Source organism: Pseudorca crassidens, chromosome 10 (assembly GCF_039906515.1).
Source record: "Pseudorca crassidens isolate mPseCra1 chromosome 10, mPseCra1.hap1, whole genome shotgun sequence".
Classification (NCBI taxonomy): Eukaryota; Metazoa; Chordata; class Mammalia; order Artiodactyla; family Delphinidae; genus Pseudorca; species Pseudorca crassidens.
Window position 1 is genome coordinate 106796436 of NC_090305.1, and position 15973 is coordinate 106812408.

Below are 15973 nucleotides of genomic sequence, written 5' to 3' on the forward strand. Positions count from 1 at the left end.
CAGGCTCACCAGCCGGGCGTCCCCCTCCTGCTGCCCACACAGCGCTGGGCGGGCGGGTGCAGCCGTGTGGGCAGGGCGCCTCAGGACGGGCAGGTGGGCGCTAACCGAGCAGAGTGCAGCCCCGCCCCGCCGTCACCCGCCCTTCTCGAGCCGCATCCCGTCACCTGCCCTTCTCGAGCCGCATCCCTTGCTCAGTCTGCAGAATCACCAGCACCCAAGCCAAACACCCAGAAACCACCCAGGTCCTCCCCTTGCCCAGTGAGGTCCAGTCCTGCCAGCTCCAGCGCCTGAGGCTCGGCCTGCTCCGGCCCCGGACCCACCGCCGGACCCCGAGGGTCACTCAGGACCCCAGGTGTCTGCAAGCCTCTCCACTTGAGCCCACCTACCCCCAAGGCCAAGGCGACACCCCTCAGAGGGACTGGACTGCGCTGGTCCCTCAGGAGCACCTCCTCCCGGCCTGGCACCCACCCCCGGCCCTGCGCCCCAGCTGTACTCTCTGTGCACGGTCAGTGCCCCGCCCCCGGCCCCCATCTGGGCCCCCTCTCTCCCAGCCTCTGGCTGCCCCGGAGCCCTCCACCCGGCGCTGGACTCAAGCTCCGCCTGTCAGGAAGCTGGCCCGCTCCCCTGCTGCGTCCCGACGAGGACCTGCTCCCCTCGCGCACCTCCGCCTGCTCTGGGCGCGGCCAGGCCCGCACCCGCCTGCCCCACTGGCGCCGGCGGGTGCCCGTCCTCCAGCCTGACCTGGGGCCGCGCTCCGGGCACGGAGGCAGCAGCAGGCCCGCCTGGCAGCCCAGACACGACTGAAGACGAGGACGACTGCTTTATTTGTCTGCGGACAGGGGCACACACGCTACTTCTCTAGCATGGGGGCATCCGGCGCCTGCGGTCTCTGCACTGCGGTCCCACGGCGCGTCCCCTCTTCAGGCCCCAAGTCACTGCCAGGCCCGGAGTGGGCCTGCGTCAACCCTACAAAGGAGAACAGAGTTCAGGCCCCCAGGAGCGTGCGTGTCCCCCAGGCTCTGCTCCACGAGGGCCCGTTTCATGGAGAGGGTCCTAGCCCGTGGGTCCCCAGGCCTGGACGCGGCCTCCTCACCTCCATGCCTGGTGCCCACACAGCACGTGCCCGCGGCCTCCCGCCGGCCTCCCGCCTGCACCCTGTGCACACGGTCTTGCCCGGAGACGCAGCTCTCCTTCGCCCCTCGAGGTCTCCCCTCTGTTCTCTTCTCAGCTCAGAGTGAAACCGCCTGGAGAGCCCTCACACCCAGGCGCTGGCCCGTGGGACACAGCACCTCGTGGGGCTGGAGCTCGCCCCGCAGCCCTGGGGAGGAGCCTTGCGTCTAAGACCTGCTCCCTCCCTGCTGCCCAGCAGCTCCCAGGAGCAAAGTGCTCTCAGGGACCCTTTAAAGCCGGAGGCTCCTGAGGTGAGACTGGCGGGACCTGGGACCTTGGGGAGCTGGCAGGGAGGGTCAGGAAGGAGGTCCACGCCTCAGGGCAGGGCCTCTAGGACAGCCTGCAGTGCCCCCAACGTGAGGCTGGGGAGCGTGTGGCACCCGGACCACCATGACCACCTCCACTCACCAAAGGCCGGGCCCCGTCAGGCCAGCACAGGAGTGGCTGCCCTCTGCCCCCTCAGCTCTCCCCCTTCCACAGGGCAGCCTGGCCCTTTCCACGACCCTACCCTGCACCCTGGCCTCTCCACCCCCCGCTGCACAGAGGTCAGGACGGGTGGCCCCCCTGGACAGCAGGGCCTGACTTCACCCAGTGCTGACCTTGGACATGGCCTAGCGGCGCCCACAGACCCCTCCCCGCCCACCGCCGCGGAGCCCAGGGGGGTGGGAGGCCGCAGCTGACGCCTACCTTGTGCGCTGAGCCGACGCAGTGCTGGTAGGCCTTGGCCAGGTCCGCACACAGCAGCACCTCCTGCAGGTGCTCGCGGTAGCAGCGCAGGATCTGGGCCTGCAGCCCCGAGCACACGGGCTCCACCCTGCGGGGCCTGCGGAGAGGAGGAGGCAGTCTGGGGCAGCGCTACGGGCCAGGCACGGGGGCCATGGCGTCCAGTCGCCCCCCAGAGAGGGGCCGAGGTGGCCCTCGGGGGACCCCCCCCCCGCCCAAGGCCTCCAGGGCGCCTCCCGCCCGGGTGTGGGCCACCATCGTCTCCCCCAAAGCTGTTTTTCTGATTTCAAAACTAATACATGCATGATGAGGAAAACTGGAAAAACACAAAATGTTTAAAAAAAACCTAAGATGTTCAGACTCTCACTTCCTAGAGAATATCACTGCAGCATTTTAGAGGAATTTACTATTTTTTCTTTCTTTGTTCATCAAGGTAGGTTTAGAACCTAAAGCTAGACTCTAAACGTATTCATCTGAAGCATGATTTTATGTTCTCTTTTTAAAAATATGAAACAAAGATGAAAAAGGGAAATAAAGCTTATTCTCATCGGTCACCAGGGTCTTCTTCCTGACGCCTCGCCCGCTGCCCCTCCCGCCCTCCCCTCTCTCCGGACCTCACACGTGCTCCCCTGTACACGCACCCTCTCACACTCACACGCGTGCACACAGCTGTACACTCACTCACACACGTGCACATATACACACGCACATGCACTCACGCCCCCGAGCTCCTGCGTTCACGGGTTGAGGCCCCTGCTCCCCGCGGCTCTGGGCGGGGTTGCCGTCTCTCACCGCCCGCCCCGACCCCAAACCAGGCAGCAGAGGACGAGGAGGCAGGTGGCCGGCCCGGGTCCCACACTAGGATGCAGGGGCGCCGGGACACACACTCACAGGGTTTCCGTGGTTTCTGGCAGGTCCACCAGGAACCTCGGAGCCGCGGCTAGGCCTGGGCCCCGTGTTGCCCTCCCAGGCTCGGGCGCCGGGGAGGCCTCGGCAGCGGAAGGACCCCTGCTCCCGTCACCCGGGGCCTGCAGGTCGACAGCTCCCCAGCCCCGGATCTACTTTCAAAAGTCCAGCCTTGCAGCAGGTGCTGGGCTGGAATGCTGGTTTTAACACGGCTCAGCCTCCCACATCCATCCGTTAAGACCAGGAACAGAGGGCTCAGAGGCTCTCGTTACCCAGCTGCGGCTGACACGCCCAGCGCCGCCATCCCGGCAGCGATGCCCACGGGACTCCGGGCCCCGCGCGTGGGCTTGGTCCTCAGGCCTGCTGACCACACACTGCAGCCCCCTCCCTTCCCACCGCCGCCTCCCACGCCCAGACAATCCCTGATCAGCCAAGATCCATGGCGTGGACGGAACTGAGGGTTTACAAGCTGAACAGGCAGGAGGCGGGGTGGGGAGCAGCCGCCACGCCCGCGCTCAGGTCCACGGCTCCAAAGGTCAAGGCTGTGCTGGGAGAAACGGCCCCCTTTCCCCGAAGGCCCTGCCCACCACCCAGGATTCCACTGGGTCCTGAGGGCGCAGCCAGGGGACGCAACGGCCCTACAGCGCCACACGGCCCTGCTCCTGTCTGCACAGCGCACACGGGCTCGGAGGCTTCCTACCTGAGGAGGACACGTGTCTCTCCTGGGCGCTGACCTTCGCACGGGAGAACAGACGGGCTCCCAGGCTCACCCTCTCCTCCCGGGCCCTGGGGTCCCCTCACTGGGTTCCATCTGCCGCTGTAGTGGGGTGACCGCCTGGCTGCCCAGTGCTTGCAGGATGCCCCTCCCTCTGTGTTGAAGACCCTTCTGCCACGGACACGTCCAATGGTGGGCCTTCTAAATGCCTCCGGACGGGCATCTCCTCTCTGCTGCCCTCGCCTGGAAATAGCTCCCTCTGCATTTTCCTCCGGGCTCCTCCGTCCCACCTGCCCTTGGCGGGGAGCCCCCGAGGCCGCATCTTTCGGGCTCCGTCCTGGCACCCGCCGGCCGTCCTCCCACACAGACCTCCTGCTCGCCCGGCCCTGTGGCCCCTGGAGCAGCAGCTCCCATCCAGCCCCGCTCCCGACGAACAGCCCCCCACCCGCGGCCCTTGAGGGTGCGGCCAGCAGAGCTGTCGGAGCCGCAGGTCTCATGGAAAGAGGCGTCCGGGGGCAGGACGGACGGCAGCCTGGCCAGTGATGTGGGGCTCGTCCTGGAGCCGCACCCTCTCCAGACCGACGGCGGAAGCGACTCACCCGCTGGCTGTAAGTGGGCAGAGCAGCGGCTTCTTAACTCTGCCCCCCACCTTCTGTCTTCAGGTCCCTGGACCAGGGCCCCTGTGCGTTCTGAGGGCAAACCTCTCAGAGCACCCAGGGGGCTCCCAGTTCAGGAGAAACAGAGGGAGGGGCCGAGCAGAATCCAGCCCCTCACACCAGGGTCACCCGTGGGCCTGCGGACGCCTCTGCGCTGGCGTTTGTCAGCCACAACACGAGGAGACAGGGTGTCAGGAAAACGTCAATCGCGAGAAATTTCACCTGTCTGCCTGCAAACGGGCCGTGAACGGCACGGGGCAGGGAGCAGGCGAGGCTGGGTCACACAGCTGGGGCCGCGGCAAGCCCGTCCACTGCATGCAGAACGGCTCAGGCGTCATCGGCTGCCTGGAAGGTACCCAGGGCAGTGACCTCTCCAGGGAGGGAGAGAAGCCCTGCCCTCCCCGCGCCCCCAGCTGAGGGACATGTTAGGATTCCCGGCTGGGAGGCTCTGGCCCACTCAGAGGTCAGCTCCCCTTGCTTGCCAGCCTCTCCTCCTCTGCACGAGGGGCTGAGGTGCCAGACACGAGCCTGCAGGGTGAGGGGGGCGGAGAGCGGGGCAGGCCTTTGGCAGAGAAGAGTGACGACGGGAGGCTTTGGGGCTGGGCCCGGGTGTGGTACTTCACAGCTCACGGCTCACCCAGGCCCGACGGTGCTCCTTTCCCAGGAACCTTGAGGCACCCATCGTGGGGCCCCTTCTCCAAGGAGCCAAGAGACCCCAAGCAGGTGCCCTGGGGGCCAGTGGGGGGCACACAGGTTTTGGGGGCTTTGCCACGTGCTGCTGCGAGTTCAGTGTCTGGGGGCGAGGAGGGGCCACTGTGCACAGCAGACCAGGACCGGCTCGTGGGGTCAGTTCTCAACACCCACACGGCCGCCATCTGGCGGTGTCACAGGTACTCAGGGACCTAGCTTCCAGCCCTCTTCTCCGACGGCCCAGAGGCCACCAGGCGCTGTGGGGAGTGAGGGTGTCACACGGGCCAGTTGGCCTCGGCACCGTGGCCACCTCTGGGAATGGAAACCATGACCCCAGTGCCACCTGTGAACCGAGCTCTACCCGCTGGTGGGAGTGACACGTTTCCAGAAGGAGAGTTGTGATGAAAGGCTCACACGAGCCAGGAACCAACCCTCTCCTCCGTCCGTCCAGGAACCAGCACTGCCCAGCAACCAGGCAGAGGGAAGAGCTGGCCTGGGCGCTCCGGACCACTGCCGCTGCCCCTGCCAGCTTCGGGAGACCGGCCATGCCGCTCTCACTGACAGGCACCCCGCGCTGGGAACCCGGCCCCCCCACCTGCGCGGGCACAGAGGGCCCTCCTCCCTTTCCTTTCTCCCGAACACCCTAAACTTCTCCCCCCAGGGCCAACCCCAGTCGATCCCAACAACATACACCCCGAACTCCAACGCTTGGACCCCCCACCCCCGGTTCCCTGGAGACTTCCAGCCTAGCACGTCACCCCCAACCCGCCAATTCCTCACCACGTTCACCAGCAAGCGCCAGGGAACCCACTTCCCGCCTAGTTTCCATTGGTGAGTGGAGTCCCCGTCACTCCAGTGACCTACCTAGTCAGAAACCGGGAGCCGCTCTAGACGCGCCCCCCCCCCCCCATAGATGCCTCCCTCTTACCTTCTAACTATAATGTTCCTGCTTCCCGGCAATCTAACCGAAAACCGCAGACGTATCCCCTGCAGCTCCCAAACAGCAGGGCGGTCGCCCTCTCTCTCCCTGGGCCTGACCCACCCCACCTGGGTGGCTCTCGAGGCCACTGCTCGTCCTCCTGCGTCCCCCCTCCCCGAGGCCTTCAGTCCCCGCGGACGCTCGCTCGCTCCTCTTGGCCCCTGGCTCAGGCCTGCGGAGGCCAAACCCGCCCGTGTCCTGCCTCCTCTGCACCCCCTGCCCGCTGCAGCTCTGCGTGGTTCCCAGAGCGCCACCCCCGGGCCACAGTGACCCTTCCAGAAGGACCCCCTCCCCCTCTGGTGCTCCGGCCTTTGGGGCCCAGCTCTCCTGAGCTCTCCGTGCCACTCCCCACTCAGTCTGGGGTCTGCTTCCTCGTCCCCCTGCCCCCCAAGGGCCACCAGCACCCTAAGGGCACAGACACCCCTCCTCGGCATCCCAGCCTCACTACCCCTGCCTCCTACCTAGAGGAGGGGTCCTTCTGCAGGGCCAAGGCCACCCCCATCAGCCACCCCTTCTCTCCCCCAGCACCTGGGTGGTCTGTCCCAGTGGCCCTTCTCTCTCGTACCTTCGCTATTCCACTCTCTGCTGAAGACACACTCATCTCTGCAGAGTCTAGGAAGACCGCAAACCCAAACCACTTCTACTCATGGCCCTCCCACCCCCAGTCCGCTCTCCTCTCCCAGAAGCTCTGCCCGGGGCTCTGCTCCCACCGCCCGGTCCAGCCTCACAGGTTCTTCCTGCTCAGGGGCCCACCGCAGCCCACCTGTCCCTGGAGGCTGGAGGCCTCGTCCTGACTCCGCTCCGCTAGCGCTCTCCCGCCACGCGTGCCCCCAAGCCCCACGTGGGGCCCCCGCTATTCCCACAGTTCTGCACCAGACTCACGGCCGGTGTGGTCACTGCGGGACGAGCGGCCCAGTGGGTGCCCACAGGGGCCCGACACCCTCATCCTCCTGCACCTCGTACACTGGGCACGTTGTCCCCGACATCCCCATAGCCCACCCTCTCCACTGCAAGCACTGATTGTCCTAGAACATAAAGCTGCCCACGGGTTTCTGCAACTCCAAGGAGGTTAACAAACCCATTTCTGGGGTGATTACAGCTCGCTGGACCCTGTGCTAAGCAGTCCCTCCTGTCTGCGTCTGTCCCTTCTCTCCGGCCCTGCTCTCCCCCTCCTGAACTCGGGAGGTCCCCTGTCCGCGGCCAGTCTGTCCCCACGAGGGCGCAGGGCCCGGGGCGGCTCGGAGCTGCAGGGGAGCCCATGATGGGTGTGGCCTGGAGGACCACCCTGCCACCTTGCCGCGAGGGCACCAGGACGGAGGGGGACGCAGCTTCGTGAGACAGCAACTGCACATGCTCACCCGTCATTCACCCGAGTCACACAGCAAGGCCACCAAGGCCACTGGGGAGGGACCTGCCCTCTGCAGCCCCCAGCATCTCCCCTTCGCTCCCGGCTCTGCCCTCCTTACCCCCGGGGGGGGGGGTGTGGTCCGCATGGGGGGGTGGGGGAGCCCAGTGAAAGGGACAGGGCTGAAACCACGCCCCTGCAGGGAAGACACGGCCATGGCCCTGGCCCCAGGGAATCGGACCCTCACACCGTCTGAAGTTCTCGGTCCGCGGCTGGGAACTGCTCTCAGCTCTCCTGTGGCAGAGCTGAGACGCTCGTCTGTGCCGGCCCAGAAGGGGCGTCTGCGGCAAGGTGTGGAGACAAGGCCCTGGGAACCTGCTGTGCACACGAAGGCCAGCGGGTAGGGGCACCTCCCCCAAGACACGCCCTTCCTGGAGACTCAGAATGTGACCTTGATCGGAGATGGGGTCCTGGCAGGTACAGTTAGTCAGCACGGGGTCACGGTCGGGCAGGGAGGCCCCTGATCCAACGTGGCTGGTGTCCTCCTAAGAGGAGGAGAGACACTGACCACGGACACAGACCAGAGGAGAAGCCACGTGACGCCGGAGGCAGAGGCTGCGGTGATGCGCCTACAGGCCAAGGACGCCAAGCCTCCCGGCAACACCAGAAGCTGAGCAAACGCCCGGGAGCCCTCCAGCTTCAGAGAGAGCCGGCTGTGGGCCACAGCAGCCCCAGGAAACAGGCAGCCGGCCATGCAGGAAAGCGCTGAGTGCCGACGGGCAGAAGTTAGTGGGAGGCAGACGGCTCACCAGTCACCTTCTGACAGACAGAAACACGCATCTTGTGTGACAGAGGCTCCGCGGTAAATGGCTCAGGTGGGAGGCCTTTCGTCCCAGGTTGCATCTCAGGCCGGGCCTGAGGTCCAGGTCATTCTGAGGACCAGTCCCTGCCAGGTCCTAACCCGGCACAGCAGCCCATCCTGCAGGTGGGGACACCAGTGTCAGAGGGGTTAGGTGACTTGCCCAAGGCCACACAGCGAGACACAGAGCCAGCATAAGAGCCCGGTTATCTGGCTCCACGCTGCGTCCATTTAACTCCACGCCAAGTTTGGAAAATTCCCCCAAAATTCCAAGGAAGAAAGAACCAAGGGTACAGAAAAGAAGCAAAAGACACATGGGATTCAGGCTGCCAGGGGAGCCAGAAGTTTGCCAACTGGAAGGGCCGACACCGGCCAGCGCGGCGCAGGGGCGCCCGTGCCAGCGCGGGGCCGGGCCCCCTCCGAGCTCACACAAGCCCGGCTGCGCACAGGCCCGAGCGCGACGTCGAGCACGTCCCTCTGTGGGCCCTGCTTCTGACCGACATCTCATCACCTCAGCCTTCTCCCATTACCACCGCTGGTGTGGAACTGGGCCATTAGACATCTTCCTGACACTTCATCTCAGAGACGCGCTGGCGGGGTGAATGCACAGAGCAGGCTTTCCATCACGGCTCGGAGGCGAGGTGCGCGGGTGCCACGGAGCTGCACATCCGTCTCTGTCAGGACCAGCTGAGCCGTGGGGCGGGCTCCGCGGCGGCCTGGCCAGGGCCCAGGGGCTGACGAGACCAGCTGCTCGCTGAGGACCCGCTTCGCTGGCCGCTGCCGACCACGTGCCACTCAGCCCGGGCGGGTGGGGCCCAGAGACACGCCGTCGCCAGAGGCCACACGGGACCCCCCGGGGGGGGCAGCTATTCTGGGAGCCCAGGCCTAGCAGAGCTCTGCTCCCGAGGAAACGAAGCGCAAACTGGCCCCCATGGCTGCTTAGCCAGTGACAGGATTCCTCCCTGGGACTGCCACTGCACGCACACATGCACCCGTGCACACGTGCACGGAACAGGGAGGCTGCTCCTGGCTTTGGTCCTTTGTGAGAAAGCCACAGGGGAAGCACACGTCCCCCCCGAGGAGCCTCCCGGTTCACCAGACGTGTCGGGTGGACGCAGCCCAAGGAGGCGTGGGTCGCGGGGGTCTGGGGTCCACACCAGGACCACTGGAGCCGCAGAGCCATCCCTCACAGTCCCTCAGCAGCCAGGGCGCTGGAGGCTCCAGGGGAGGGAGCGGCAGCCGCAGCGCCTGAGGACCCCCAGGACCCCGTCTGCCAGCATCCTCTGGTTTCCCTTCCCCGAGGCCTCCCTGTCCCCTGGGCAACGGCACCTGCTGGCGGGTGTCCCCTCCGGTCTGCCTCCCCCACCTCCTTGTGACACACCTGGGGGGCCTCTCCAAGCCCTGCTGTGCCCCCTCCTCCCCGTGCAGGCCCGGCCGCTTGCCTGCTGCCCAGGGATGGGCCGGCACCTCCTGTTCTCATGTAAGTTCTCACCGAGGCCCAGACCCCGCAGGGACCCTGGCCCACGTCCCTCTGCTGCAGAGCCCTGGCCCCAGGAAGAGCACGGTGCCACAAACACTGGCTCAGGCCTCCTGCCTGTCCACGCCTGCCTGTCGGTCCACAGTACACGGAGCGGCCGAGGCCACACTGAGGCTTCGCCTGCGGCGGGGGTGACACGGCAAGGGCGACTCCCCAGGCTGCTCCTTGGCTCCCAAGCCCCCGGGATGTGGCCGCCTTTCAAGGCGCCGCACAGGGCCACTTCTGGGGGGGTGCTGGCTGGTGTCCCGGTGGCAGGCTGCCGTCAACGGCACCGTGTGAGCTGAGGTCCTGCGTGCACTCCCTGCCAGCCTCCGTCCTCCTGGCCCCTCTGACTGGAGCCAAGTGTCCCCGATCGACTGTGTCACCTCTGCTCACCCACGAGGGGCTGGCACGGCTCACACCTACAAGGGCGCCCAGCGGCTGGGGCCAAACCTGCGCGGAGCGGCCCCATTGGACTGGGAGTGCCCCGCGGGCAGGGACCAGCTTACTACCTCTGCGTCCAGGGTCCCCGCCGACACCGAGCTCAGCAGATGACCCAGCCCAGGGAGACCGTGTCCCCCTGACCGCCCAGATGTCTGCCTGGTCCCGCCTGTTGCCTCTGTGGCCTGTGGGTGGGCCCTGGGCCTGCTCTCCAGCTGCCTCTGGACTCCACTTCCTGGGGGAGCCTCCCCGTTCCCAGCCCCGGGGGTGGGACCCTCGCAGCAGCCAGGAGCTCAGGGTTGACTGGAAACCAACAAACCAAGGAGCTTCCCTCTGGGCTGGGCCGGACCACACAGCCCTCCACACGCGGCAGTTAGGCTGGCGGAGAGCATGAGCCTCGGTGCAGGACGGGAGCATTTCCCAGCCCCCAAAGAGGTTTGCGTGTGGTGTGGTGTGCTCTGGTGACAGGGGACACGGGGACAGACGCCGTCGGGTGAGACTCAGGCAGAAATACCCCCTGGTGACGTGAGCAGGCACAGCTGCTCCTCCCTGGGCCTTCCCTGCAGTGACTCTGAGGCTGGGCTGTCCCTCGTCCCCGCTGTGACGGGAATGAAGCCGAAGCCTGGAGCCCTGGGCACTCCCCACCCCTGGTCCTGCCCGGCCCTTGCGTCCGGCCCCCACAGGCCTCCTGTCGTCACGGGAACTGCCTCCCCGGGGCCTCCTCCCACCCGGCCCCTGTGTCCACTGACTCAGACCCTTCCCGAAGTCCTGCCGGCCGCCAGCCCAGCAGACCTTATCCCTCCCCCCCCGCCACGCAGCTTCCCCCGCTCAGCCTGCAGAGACGTGTCCTCAGCTGAAACCTGACACGTAATCTCAGTGAAGAAACAGATTAGTGCAGAGCTGGCGCGGTGCGGTCTTCGCAGGTCCGTCCCCCACTCTACGGTGTCCCAGCACATTTGGAAACCGCAGGGGCCTCTTCCTGGCTGACCCGGGGTGTTCTGAGGGGCGTCTCTGGACGCTGGGGCTGATTCGCTCTGTGGGCCACACCCCCGTCCACTGTCGCCGACGCAAGAGGTGCAAAGGGCCTCAGGGCATCAGCCATCCATGCACCTCACACGTCGCCGAGGGCGGGGAGGGGCCGGAGTCTCCATGCAGGAAGCACCGGGACGGTCAGCCCCCTCCTAACCCCAATCTGCGCTCTGAACCACAGCTGACCCTCAGCAGCATCAGAGTCGCTTGCGGTCCCCGGAGGCCAGCAAGACCCTGGCGCCACCAGACCCGAGGAGAGGGAGACAAAGCCAGGAGGCGGCGGACGCGGCCCCCAGCCGTGCAGTGCTGGGCTGGCTGTGCTGCCCGTCAGCCTGGAGTCACCGAGCACAGAGCACGAGGGTGGGCGCCCTCCTGCCGGAGGGGCCGCAGGGAGTGGGTGGGGCCGCAGGGAGTGGGCGGTGCAGCCCAGGGCGGGGAAGCGGCCAGAGCAGTGGTGAGGGCGGCTCACACTGAGCACAAAAGGCCGGTGATGGAGCAAGTGAGGGTGTAGCACGTGAGGACAAGGGAGCCAGGCCCGCCGAGGAGGGAGCGCCACACATGGCGCAGCCGCAAGAGCCCGAGTGCCGGAGCCCGGGGAGCCGTGTGGACTTCACGTGCTCGGACGCACGTACGCGAGTGTGCGGGAACTCACACACGGAAACGTGCGTGCCTGTGCGGGAGCACCTGGGAACCCTGACAGCCAGCAGCGAGCACGCCCAGCGCCCAGACCTTGGCTTCTAAGCACCGCTCCGCAGTAAACAGAGCAGAGTGGAGACGGCTGATCCCAGGGCTGGGGCCGGAGCACCTGTGCAGAGAGGGAAGGCCGCCCGGAGCGTGAAGCCACACCTCGAAAGGACAGAAGAGTGTCTGAAGGCAGAATCCTGGGCCACGTGAACAACAACATAAACGAGGGAATTTATTACAACCCAACAAGGCACTGTGACTCCCTGACTCTTTCCTAACATAAACAAACACAAGAACACCTCAGCGGGGGAGAAGGGAAACTCTCCCTTTAATTCGATTCATAAGCGTAGAGGAAACGATGGAAGTAAACAGCCGTCATGGGCCGCCCCGACTGTGGTGGCTGGTTCAGGGGACAGTAGTCCCTGGAGGCCGAGGCTGAGGCATCAGGATCTGGACACACCCTGGAGAAGCTCCCACAGAGCAGGGATCAAGCACAAGGGGACACAGCCTGTGCAGAGAGACCAGGCAGGCCCACCGTGACCGGGTCACGGTCCACATCCCTAGTGGAGGGATGGGACCCACCAGGAAGGGCACGGCACCATTTGGGGGGCCTTCCTGCCAAGAACGCACAGCCTGAGGCTGGCCATGAGGAAACATCGGGCGGACCCAGGCTGGGGTCACCCTTCAGAAGGAGAGGCCTGTACCCTTTTAGACTGTCAAGGTCACGAGAGACAGAGAAAGACCAAGGAACTGTCCCCACTGGAGACTGATGGTCACGGAGGTGCAGCACAAACCCCTGGGCCAGAAAGGAAAGGGCTGCGGCGGGCAGCCGGGGAGGGGGTGGGTGCCTGTGGCCTGCGGCTGAGTCAGCGAGGGTTTCCCGACCGGAAGAGCTGTGTGTGGTCACGGAGCACGGTCCTGGGAGGTACACGGTGGTCTAGAATACTTAGCGGCAACAGGTCACCGTGTCAGGAAAAGACAGTGTTTTTGTCTAGAGGGAAGCAGTGAGGACGCGGCAGGCTCTAGTGTGGCCGATCGGGTACCTGGCTTAAGGCAAGTGTTCTTATTCTTGTGACCTTTCTATGGGTTTGAAATTATTTCAAAATAAGGCAAAATAAGGATGGCAGTTTGAGAGGACTGAATGTATTCAAAAGGATGTATTTATCCCAAAAAAGAGCCCACCAGGTTTTCCTTTTTTTTTTTCCAGCTGGGAGTGGGAGAGGGAAAGTTTGACAAAGTGATTCTAAATTCATTTGAAAAAGCAAGTTGGAAAATGATCACCAAGGTAGAAGAACTTGCTCTGATGGATATTTAATATTTTAAATTAGTGTAGCTGCGTAATATGTTTTATACATATCTAAAACGTGCAGGCTTGGCCCCAGAAAAGAGTCCAGAAACAGGCCCAAGGACGTTAGCGCAGGATTGGGTGGAGTTTTACATCACTGATGATGGGACAGAGGGCTCCCCATTTGGGAGAGAACCAAGGTGGACCTGTACGTCACACCCACACCCAAGAAACCACAGTGGGGTCATGTGGAGCACGTCTTAGTGGGGAGTAACTCATAGCGGTACTCATCCTAAAAATATGGGTATGGTGGGAAGGAGGGCCTTTGTGATATAACCTAAGTCACAAACAGAAACATTAACAACAACAAAAATGCACTGGGTCCCTATCCCCCCATCAACTTCCAAAGGGCAAAAATTAAACTCAAAAAAGAGTCACGACAGAAATAAAAGGTTAATAACACTGTTACACAAAGACCTTTTAAAAAGAATTAATAAGGAAAAAAGGGCAAAGGCCATAAGTAAGTAATTCACAAAAGAAGAAATGCAAACAGCTAGTAATTTCTGGAAGGTTTTAACCTCGCTGATCCTGGAAGAAATGAGGAAGTTTAAAAAAGAAAGGTTTTGGGGCTTCCCTGGTGGTGCAGTGGTTGAGAGTCCGCCTGCCGATGCAGGGGACGTGGGTTTGTGCCCCGGTCTGGGAAGATCCCACGTGCCGTGGAGCGGCTGGGCCCGTGAGCCATGGCCGCTGAGCCTGCGCGTCCGGAGCCTGTGCTCCGCAACGGGAGAGGCCACAGCAGCGAGAGGCCCGCGTACTGCAAAAAAAAAAAAAACAGAGGTTTTGTTTGTTTGGTTTTGGTTGTGAGATTGGCAAAGATGTTTTTTAGAAATATTGTTAAAATCCCGTGCTTGGGGAAACGGACACCGTCCAGCATCACTGTAAACACATAAATATACACATATAAATACACTCTGTGTGTGTGTGTGTGTGTGTGTGTGAGTGTGTGTGTTCTCTGACCCAACAATTCCCTCTACAAGCATTTAAATAAGTGCACGACGACAGATAAACCTATTTGTGGCAGTTATCATTACATTGGTAAAAAAAGATCAGAAAACTCCCCAGGATTCATCAGTAAGTGATCGATTACATAAATTCTGACCCTCCAGAATAACAACGTGGTATTAAAAGTGAACATGTAAATGCACATTTACCGACATGGACACAGGCCCACAGAATGCGGACGAGGGAGGTGACGTGCGTTTCCACGAGCCCACTTAGGTCCAACTGTGTGTGTGCTCAGCTCAGAGTGACGTCCCCACAACTTAAGCAGGGCGAAATCTGGGCTTTTTTAACTTTTTAATACTTTTCTGCCTCGTTTGATTTTTTACAATATTCACGTCTCGTTTTTCTAAGCAGAAGACAAAACTATTTTTCATTTTGAAAAACTGTAAAGAGACATAATCGTCTGGATACTTTCATCACTGATGACTTCAAGATGCTCCAGGAAACAGCAAATCAAACCATGTGCAGACGCCACGTCCACACGTCATAGATCTGGATGGACTCTACAAGCGCACTGCAAGTTGTTACGTGTATCTGAACACACACACACATAATCAGAGGGGACGAAGACAGGTGGGTGTGGAGTGCAAAGCAAATGGGTACGTGCAGAGTAGGAACTAAATCTTTGCTGAATTAGGAGCAAATAAAGAAACGCTTCTCTCTGAGAAGTCTGAAACAGAAATCAAGATGCTCACAGCGTCAAAGGAATGCACGCCTGTCCTGGTGGGTCTGCTACGGGACCAGCCGTAGGGCTCCGGCACCCCACCTGTCCCATCGCTGCTCAGGAATGGGAAGGATGGGACCCTTGCCTTCACAGGTGTCACGGGCACCCTCTCTCCTTGCCCCTGGCGCAGGCACCCGCCCCGCCGTGCACACGCAAGCACACACACTGAGAGACAGGCTGGTACAACAGGCTGAAACGAGCGTGAATCAGGGCAGACACTCGGCTGTAACAGCAATCAGCCGTACAAGGACAGGACGGCAGCCTGAGCTCGGCACACTTCATCTGCTACCGCCAGAGCCATCATCCTGAAGCACGTCCACTCCCATCAGTTCAGAGCTTCCCAAGCCTTCAGAAAGGGCCCAGACCCCGGCACCCATGCCCTCTCGCCTCGGGTGGACTCAGCAGACGCGGGAGGCTGGCAGGACCAGCCTGGGCAACGGGCCTCTCCTGACCACTGACGCTGTCCCCTTGGGAAGCCCGTTCACAGCACGACTCCCCATGATCCTGTCCGCAGAACGAGTGAGGTGACATCGTCCAGGTGCCTGGGCCACAGGCAGCATCCGCTGAGTGCAGGGCCTCCCTCCCGTCTGCCTCGCAAGCCCACAGGAGCTGCGGTCCCCGCTCCGGCTGGGCTCACCGTGCGAGGTGTCGTGTGTGACCCACTCTGCACAGGCCAAGCACACACACAGCGCACGGGAGGGGCCCAGGCCTTCCTGACGTGGAATCTACGCGGGCTCCTGGGCCTAGCACCGGCAACTTCCTGCCACATCGGCCCCAAGCGAAAGCCGGAGCCCAGTGTCCCCACCCGACCCAGCACTGTTCGGCCCTCTCTGGAAGGCATTTTCCCTCCCAAACGGTTCCGTTTAATCTGTGTTAGGGATGTGCTATGCTGCACAATCACCCTTCGTAATTTTTCTTAATTCCTCAAGATGCGTTCTGCTACCTTTGAAGAAATGAACACAGCTTCCCTGCTCATTTTTACCATACGGAAAGGGTCATAAATTTTATATCCAAGACAAATGGCAAGCTTTGTATGGTAAAAACCCTATTTTTCCTGTTCTAGCTTCAACCAGACGTTTGGCCTTTGCTTAAATAGGCATTTGGACTGAGCTGCACGTGGTTTTGAGCTGATACACAGAAGCTACAGCAACAAACCCTGAGAGCAAAGGCCTTTTGTCACCATGGTTCC

At 62.6% G+C, this 15973-nt stretch overlaps 1 protein-coding gene across 1 annotated transcript in view; it reads right to left on the reverse strand.

The window, feature by feature from the left end:
- Positions 1–801: 801 nt before the first annotated feature.
- CHCHD6 (coiled-coil-helix-coiled-coil-helix domain containing 6) overlaps positions 802–15973 on the reverse strand; it is a 125378-nt gene continuing 110206 nt past the window's right edge. Inside the window, exons 7-8 of the mRNA XM_067755708.1 lie at positions 1858–1993; positions 802–966 (exon numbers count right to left, since the gene is read on the reverse strand). Coding sequence (XP_067611809.1) covers positions 961–966; positions 1858–1993 — 142 coding nt within the window. The 3' untranslated portion in view covers positions 802–960. The remainder of the gene's footprint in view (positions 967–1857; positions 1994–15973) is intronic.